The sequence below is a fragment of the Silene latifolia genome, chromosome X (assembly GCF_048544455.1).
Source record: "Silene latifolia isolate original U9 population chromosome X, ASM4854445v1, whole genome shotgun sequence".
Lineage (NCBI taxonomy): Eukaryota > Viridiplantae > Streptophyta > Magnoliopsida > Caryophyllales > Caryophyllaceae > Silene > Silene latifolia.
In genome coordinates this window covers 314,495,542-314,503,700 of record NC_133537.1, presented here as the reverse complement: position 1 = coordinate 314,503,700, position 8,159 = coordinate 314,495,542, and the positions used below count along the sequence as shown (strand labels likewise).

Here is an 8,159-nt window from a genome sequence, read left to right as displayed (position 1 = left end):
GGTAATTTTCCTAAATATTTATAGAAGACTAGAAGATAGTCAATTTCTTTAAAATAAAATAATTAATTAGTATAAACATGCACACTTATGGTATTAATTATTATCATCATAAAATTATATATTAAATAAAATCTATATAATTTTATTAAACTTTATAGTTTATTAGATATATATAGATATGTTAATTATTTAGCATACAAAAATATAATAAGTAGGTTATAAATAATTCAAATTAGATTCCATAATATATAATATTGCATAATTCTTTCGATTTGATTTAATGCATATATGTAAAATATTTATATAAATATATTATCCTCTTAAAATTGCATGTCTAAGTAGCAAAAGTAATTTTGTTAGTAAAGAAAAGAATTGTAGTAACATTGGATATAGTTATATGATAGTAATCACTCATTTGAATAATAAAAGTAACAATTTTATCAACGAGATTAGTGAGAGTGGTAGAAACAACAACGGGAGTAGTGAATGAAATAATCAATATTAATGCGACAATAGTGAAAGTAACAATAATTACGGCGGGATTAGTGAAATTATCAATATTAATGCGGCAGTAGTGACAGTAACAATAATTACAGCGGGAGTAGTGAAAGTAACAATGATTACGGGCAAGTAGTGAAATGTTATTATTATTGTTTCATTAATAAGAGTAAAATATTAATATCGGGAGTAGCGAATTTGTCTCAAAATTTATTACATCGTAATTTTAGGATATGTTATAAAAAATATATTAATCATGAATTTATGGGTTATGCAACTTTAAGTAATTTTATTTAATGAAAAAAAAAATTAATGGTAAGTAGAGGTAGCCCGGGCGAAGCCGGGCACCAATACTAGTTATTATAATTATGAAATACAATTATTATTATTATTATTATTATTATTAGTATTACTAGTATCACTATTATTATTATTATAGCATATTTACCAAGTATTATTATTATTATTATTATTATTCTATGAATTATCATATATTGTTATTATTTGGTTGTCATCCCGACTCATTATTCTATTAACTTATTAATTATAATTATTTCCGTCTAACAACATAATCCGCAATTATTATAATTAATAATTAATAAATATAACTAATCTATATAACTTATAAAATATATAAATATAATTAAAATACGGAGTATTACATCTTTAGTTTATGAGGATATTTATGCAACTTGTAATTGGTTTGAGTCAATTTCTTTTACTTTTGTTCATAGACAATTTAATAAGGTAGCACACAGCTTAACACATTTTGTTCCGTGGGTGCCAGGATGCCGCTTTTGGGATGTTGATATTCCATTAGACATTGCATCTTTACTTAAGGCCGATTTAAGTAATGCTATATAAGCCCCATTGTGATTTCTTCAAAATAAATAAATAAATAAAGTAACGACGTGAAATTTGAACTTAACCGTTAACACTGTCTAAAGCAAGAGTTACCCTTAAAAACATACCTTATTAAAGAGTATCATTGTGATGGACTGATGGTATAGAAAGTGGCAAGCCCAACTTAAGGAGAGTACCCGCCCATAACCAAATCCGATCCCTAAAAATTGAAGCCATAGACAAAATTAGGGTTTGGCAACAACAAAAACAACCAGCTCCCTCATAACTTCATCTCCTAGACTCCTACACAGACACACTTGTTTCATCCCATACCACTCTTTCCTCTACAGCCTGCAGGTAGTACTACTTTCCATCTTCATATTCTTCATATCTTATGTTATCTTATTTGTAATTTGTGTTTTATTTACAATAAATCGTATGATAATTATTGTGTATAATTGTGTAAGACAGAGATAGTGAGAAATGGCAAAGTCGAAGAATCACACAGCCCACAATCAGTCTTACAAGGCTCACAAAAATGGCATTAAGAAGCCCCGTAAACATCGCCATCATTCCACCAAAGGGGTAATTTATTTCACTGGTTTAAAACCTGATTTGTTGTTAATTATGTGCTATAATCGTTAGAAAATGATTTTGTTAGTTGATTGATTAGTGGGTAAGATGGTAAATATGTGCTGATTGCTGAAAATTATATTGTTGTTGTGTAGCTTATTGGGTCTGATGTTGTAGGTCGTTTTTAATTGTTAAGAAATGGTACTCTCGAATATTGGCGAAGGCGATCCGTGTTGTTGTAGAGCAAATATTAGTGTTTGTCTTAGTACTGTACAGTTCATTACACTCCTAAGAGCGACCGAGAGCCATGGTAAGTGAATTTGTTAAAAAGTGATCAAAATCGGAACCAAAGATGAAACAAAAACAAAATTGAGAATTTCATTATTATGGATGTGAAATGGTTCTTCAAAGAGAAAATGTGTAAATGGGAAACCGAACAAGGAATTTTACATGCTCTTATGTCGAAATTTTATGCCAATTTTGTTGTATTAGACTATTAGTTACTGCAAACTAGGTTTGCGTGTTTTGTAATTATATAGAATTGCTGAAACTTTATCATGTCAATTTTTGGCTGATGGTGCTAATCTAGCTCAGCCTAAGTAGAAAATCAAAGGAAATTTAAGTTGAAGGTTGTTTGATTGCCTCTTCTGTTGTATGAATGTGGGAGTCCTTCACATGAGTTTTGAATTTCTACAAGATGGACGGATTGGCTAGTTTATTTAGTAGATAAAAATTCATATGAATTTAAACAATTTTGTAGAGTTCACGTGAATTTCGATGAAGTAATCTCATGTGAATTGAGATTTCATGATAATTTCCTGTATTTATATCAATGAATGATCACTTGGGGGTAATTACAAATTACAATTATAGAAGTTCCTGTTCTCGTCTTCCCATTGCCTCATCATCTAACTTCATAGTTTTGAAGGCATATTGATAACCTATACTTATCCATGGGAAAACGAAAAGGATACACTTGCAATGAGTGTGTGGTATTTTTTCTAGACCAAATGACGAGCTGACACTTGGAACTGTGGAAGTTAATGTCGGTTCCATATTGAATCTATTTAAATGATTTCATTTTAATTTGACATTCAATGTCTGTTCCATATTGAATCTATTTCAAAGATTTCATTTTAATTTGACATTCAAATTAAAACATATGGGATAACATTGGGAGATCATAAGACCACAGGGCTTATACCTAATGGCATGGTGCTCTTTGTGTGGCGCGTGTAGTGCAAGCGTTTGTATGTTACACGTGCCTCACACAGGGCTCTGTGGCGTTAGCAGCAGCCTTGATAAGGTTTAGTCCCCAACTAAGCTCACATGGGTGTAGGTTCCACTTGTTTTAACTTGAATTTCAAATTTATATGAACTTAACATTTAAAGAATCAACCCACTATTACGTGTGTATATGTTGTTAGGGTTGTAAAAAAGCTACTAAACTCCCAAGTGTCGGAGCAGTTTTTCGGAGGGGTGTTGATTTTCTAGATAAGTTTTTTTTAAGTTAATAATGTGGCAAGAATAGAGCTGATAAGAAGATTGTACCATCTATCATCATCAACAACAATTACACCAGATTAAATAATTTTGGTTTTTGATGTAGGCCGTGTGTTTAAACTGTCAGTAAATCTTTTTTCCGTACTTGGGTTGAAATTTATGTGTTCAGCTAATGGTGATGTATTTGTTGTTTAGTGTGTTGTGGTTTGTTAAGGTTTTCTATTTATTAATCTGGTGTAATTATTGTTGATTATAATAGATGGACCCAAAGTTCTTGAGGAACCAGAGGTACGCCAGGAAGCACAACAACAAGGTTGATGAGGGTTCTGCTGAGGAATAAGTCTGATTATCGCTATTTAGTAGCAACAATTTCGTTTTATGTTAATGAATTACTCCGTATGTTATTAGAGAGTTGAGAACTAATGTTTTTTTGTTTGTGGGAGTATGTTTTTTTATGAATGCCTGAATGGTTGAGACTTAAGATTCTAGACTTTGTATGACAGACAAATGGATGCTGCTTAGTGTTTTATCCCAGTTAATTTCAGTGTTTCTTAACTTTTTGATTCTTCTGAGATTAGTTCAGGCATTAGTTTAGGTGTTATGTCATAGTTATGGGCTATGGCTACTAGAGGATGATTTACGGTAATCTAAGTTTCAGCTCTTCTTGATTGGATTGCAACAGAATCGTTGCGTCCCGTTCATCTTGTTGCAGCTTCTTACGATAGCTTATTGGCCATTTTGCCCTTCTTCAGTTCAAAATGTGTAATTTGTTGCATATGCATTCATTCTCATTTAGTGTGCCATTAAAAAGATTTTAATAATTATTGAAGAACTTGTAACAAGGGCAGTTACAAACTCAGGATTTTAGAAATGGGTGTGCACTGTGCAAAAAATTGTGATCCAAGGTCTACTTTCCGAGACTCGATGGTGGTGATGGCGTGATGTGAGGCTGGGGGTTGTGATTCTTGACTTCACGTGTAGACTGTAGAGTAGTTTACTACGGAGTAGACTCCATGGGATTAAGACGGCAAGAGCCTCTTATGTTACTTCTAGAACATTCAAAAAATGAACTTGCAGGAAATTAAACCCAAGTCCTCTTGTTTAATGGGAATTGCTTTCACTCCAGTCAAAGCATTATATAATTTGTTGACAAATACAAGGAAGACTTGTCCGAAAGGAGCACAGTATGTGGAAAGCATTATATATTTTGTCTCAGTAGACTAGTGTATATACTATATCCCGTTCCAGTCCAAACATCTCCACAAAATCCTCTGCAGATCAACAAGAATAAAGACCCAACCTCAATTCTTTCTACTGTAGTAACCTATGGGTAGAACTTGTCTTGTAAGACAATTAGTATTGGCAGCTCTTTTGTACTTACTGGCACAATATGTATATCTAGGATTTGCACTGGGCTGCCACGACGCAGAACGGCAAGCGTTGTTCAAGTTGAAGCAGAGTTTTATCGACCCCGTTGGTTTTTTGTCTTCGTGGAAGGGGGTCGACTGTTGTCAATGGAAAGGAGTAGCTTGTAATAATGTTACTGGTTACGTCACTCGTCTTGATCTCAGCAGCTCAGGCTATATGCTGACAGCTCACATGTTAGACGCTTCTTTGATTGAGCTGAGCCACTTGAACTACTTGGATTTGAGCTTGATCGATTTTCAAGGAAGCAGAATCCCGGAATTTATAGGTTCTTTGAAACATTTGAGGTATCTTGACCTCTCTGATGGCAATTTCAGTGCTGTTTTCCCTCCTCAACTCGGCAATTTGACTACATTAAAGCACCTCAGTCTCTCTGGGCCAGAATCGGGTTATCTCCAATGGCCTTCTGCACTTGTGAATTCGCAACATCCAGACACAAAAGCTGTCCTGATCTCCAACACAAGAAACACTATGCAGGTGCTAAGTACTCTTCCTTCTTTGACATACTTGCGGCTTCAGTCATGTGGACTTGCTAGTAGCCCCGATTTTTTTAGCCTTTTGTCCAACTCTACTTGGTTTCCTAGCATTAGAACCCTTGATTTGTCGAGAAACTTGTTAGCAGGCCCCTTGCCAAATTTTATGGCCAACTTGAGCTCCATAGTCTACCTTGACCTCTCTGTAAACTTGTTCAGTGGCTCCATCCCACTCTGGTTTACGAATTTGAGAAAACTTGAACACTTTGACCTTGCTGATAATTCTTTCAGACATGTCGAGGGCGGTCTAGTCTTGGGATTTATGGGAGAGTCTTCGAAGCTCAAATATCTAGATTTGTCATCTAATTCGCTAGGCGGTGTGTTAGCAAGCCCTCATGGGAATCTCTCCAAAGGCGTAGTAATACATGATTTAGAACGGTTGGATTTGTCTGTGAATGAGATCACGGGTCGTCTGCCATTTTGGTTAGGGGAGTTAAAAGACTTGACTTTTTTGGGTTTAGAGGTTAATAAAATTTCAGGCTGTATTCCTGCATCGATTGCAAATTTAACATCCTTGCAAGTGTTAAGTTTGTCCGGAAATAGCCTGGACGGACACATACCAGAAAGCTTATGCCAACTCAGCAACCTTACTTATATCGACCTTTCATCAAATCGTTTGGAAGGCGTGGTATCTACTTTCCACCTGACCAACCTCTCAAGTTTGGAGACACTGGTATTAAGTGACAATCTGCTAAGCTTGAAATTCAGCACTAGTTGGAGGCCCCCATTTCGAGTGTCTACACTTCGCTTAGGTTCTTGTAGAATAGGTGGTCGGATTCCTGAATGGATCAAATCACACACCTCCATCCAAGACATGGACCTATCTAATGCTGATATTTCAGGGGAATACGCACACTTTTTGTGCCCATACACCCTACTGACATCCGTACAGTTGCAGAGGAACAACTTGTTGGGCACTTTCCCTGATTGCCTTACACAAGAAGCCAGGTTTCTGGAACTTATTAATCTGTCCTCCAACAACCTGTCGGGGCCTGTCCCTGAGATTATCGGTGAATTCCCGAATTTACAATTTCTCTATCTGAACAACAATTCACTTGAAGGGAGAATTCCTTCGACCGTCAGTTTGTTAAACAATCTGATAATAATGGATCTTGGTGAGAACAATCTATCAGGGGGCTTACCAGATTTGAGACGTAATACTCTTCGTTATTTAAAGTTTCTAAGGATGCGATCAAATAAATTTGTTGGTGTCATTCCGGACTACCTTTGCTCACTTCCTTCCCTACAACTCCTTGACCTTGCAAACAACCGCCTCACGGGAACCATACCTCTATGTTTTCGTGACCTGCATGGCATGGAGCTACTTCCCGCAACTGGCTCCTCTTTCCCTTTACCTCCTTATTTGAGCATCTATTCAACTTCCAATCCCGAAGCATTTCTTAATGAGATTGCTATAGAGGTCGTAAAAGGGGAAGAACTACAATACACTAGCAATTTGCAGTTTCTTGTGAATTTGGACCTCTCATGCAACGAGTTAGTAGGCTCAATACCCAAGGGTATCACAAATCTCTCAGGGCTCATCGGTTTCAACTTGTCGCACAACTATCTGACTGGAGGCATTCCTGAAAAAATAGGAGAAATGAAATCGTTAGAGTCGCTTGACCTATCAAGCAATCATCTTTCTGGAATTATACCACCCAGCTTCTCTCAACTGACATTTCTGAGCAGCTTGAACTTGTCCGACAATGACCTTCATGGACAAGTTCCCTCCGGAAACCAACTCCAAACTCTTAGAGACGACCCTTTGCTTGTATATGGAGGCAACCCTGGATTATGTGGAGATCCTTTGCCAAATAAATGTGAAACCAACCCAGTCCAACAACAAGCGGAACAAGAACAAGAGCGTGAGAAAGAAGGTGGCCGTGAAAAAGTACTGTTTTACTTTGTGATATTTCTTGGGTTTGCAACCGGGTTTTGGGGAGTGGTTGGAAGTTTGTTGCTCAAGAGGAGGTTCAGGTTTGCATTGTTTCAGCTTGTAAGCGATATTGCCGATTACTTGTATGTGCAAGTAATGGTAAGGATCAATCGGCTCAAAAATTAAGATACAGTCAGTTGTTTGACAAGCTAAGAGCACCATAAATGTATCTCTCTAGGTTAATTTTGAATAAAGGTCTTGTTAACTGCAATATTGGATGCAAAATTTTGAATTCTCTCAGGAAAAAACAGTTATATTCTCCATATGACTATATGAGTGATGTAATGCAATGGACTGTTGCCACTGGGATGGACTGACAGTTACCTGTAACAATGTTACCGGTTATGTCTTATCGTCTTTTTTTCAGCAATTTAGAACGGTTGATCGCTCAGAAGTTAGATCCTTCATTGATTGGGTTGAGCCATTTGAACCACTTGAGTTTAATGTCCATCGATTTTCAAACAAGTCCTTTCAAACATTTCTGATGTTTGCCTCTTAACTAGGTTGAAGTACTCGGGGTCTCTCATCACCAGAAAGGGGCCTATTTCTGATGAGCTTCTGCATTTGTGAATTTGCTGCATTCGGACATAAACCCGACATCCTAACATCTGCCGCACAAACACCATGCAGCTTCAATCATGAAACCCCTTCTCTGGCAGTAAAATTGTTTGCAGGTTTGTGACTTGTGAGTAACATCACTTATTATTAATAAATAGGCTTTCATAGAAATAAACTTATGGCCTATAAATGGTTGACAAATGACAATTGAATTAGATATATACCGAAGTTGCGATTAGCTTCTGATTGCTATGAAACCAAGGAAATACAAGTGCTTAATGACCTACGGA

General features: G+C 36.3%; 2 protein-coding genes across 3 annotated transcripts; both read left to right on the top strand.

The window, feature by feature from the left end:
* The first annotated feature begins 1,529 nt into the window (after positions 1 to 1,529).
* Positions 1,530 to 3,972, top strand: LOC141617618 (large ribosomal subunit protein eL29z-like). 2 transcript variants are annotated; one of them, XM_074434795.1, is made up of 3 exons: positions 1,530 to 1,698; positions 1,809 to 1,926; positions 3,677 to 3,972. In XM_074434795.1, the coding sequence occupies exons 2-3, from the start codon at positions 1,825 to 1,827 to the stop codon at positions 3,755 to 3,757; spliced, it is 183 nt and encodes a 60-aa protein (XP_074290896.1). In that variant the 5' UTR covers positions 1,530 to 1,698; positions 1,809 to 1,824; the 3' UTR covers positions 3,758 to 3,972. The 2 variants fall into 2 exon arrangements, with proteins under 2 accessions (XP_074290896.1, XP_074290895.1); XM_074434794.1 differs by having other exon boundaries at positions 1,544 to 1,698; positions 1,813 to 1,926.
* Positions 3,973 to 4,743: 771 nt separating this feature from the next.
* On the top strand, positions 4,744 to 7,628 carry LOC141620574 (receptor-like protein EIX1). The gene is made up of 2 exons (XM_074437410.1): positions 4,744 to 7,394; positions 7,553 to 7,628. The coding sequence occupies exons 1-2, from the start codon at positions 4,744 to 4,746 to the stop codon at positions 7,626 to 7,628; spliced, it is 2,727 nt and encodes a 908-aa protein (XP_074293511.1).
* Positions 7,629 to 8,159: the final 531 nt, after the last annotated feature.

Excerpts from the sequence above, each read along its gene's own strand:
- LOC141620574 (XM_074437410.1), top strand. The coding sequence starts at position 4,744 with ATGGGTAGAACTTGTCTTGTAAGACAATTAGTATTGGCAGCTCTTTTG. Across the intron at positions 7,395-7,552 it reads AGCGATATTGCCGATTACTT|GAAAAAACAGTTATATTCTC; the intron begins GTATGTGCAAGT and ends GAATTCTCTCAG.
- LOC141617618 (XM_074434795.1), top strand. The coding sequence starts at position 1,825 with ATGGCAAAGTCGAAGAATCACACAGCCCACAATCAGTCTTACAAGGCT. Across the intron at positions 1,927-3,676 it reads GCCATCATTCCACCAAAGGG|ATGGACCCAAAGTTCTTGAG; the intron begins GTAATTTATTTC and ends TGATTATAATAG.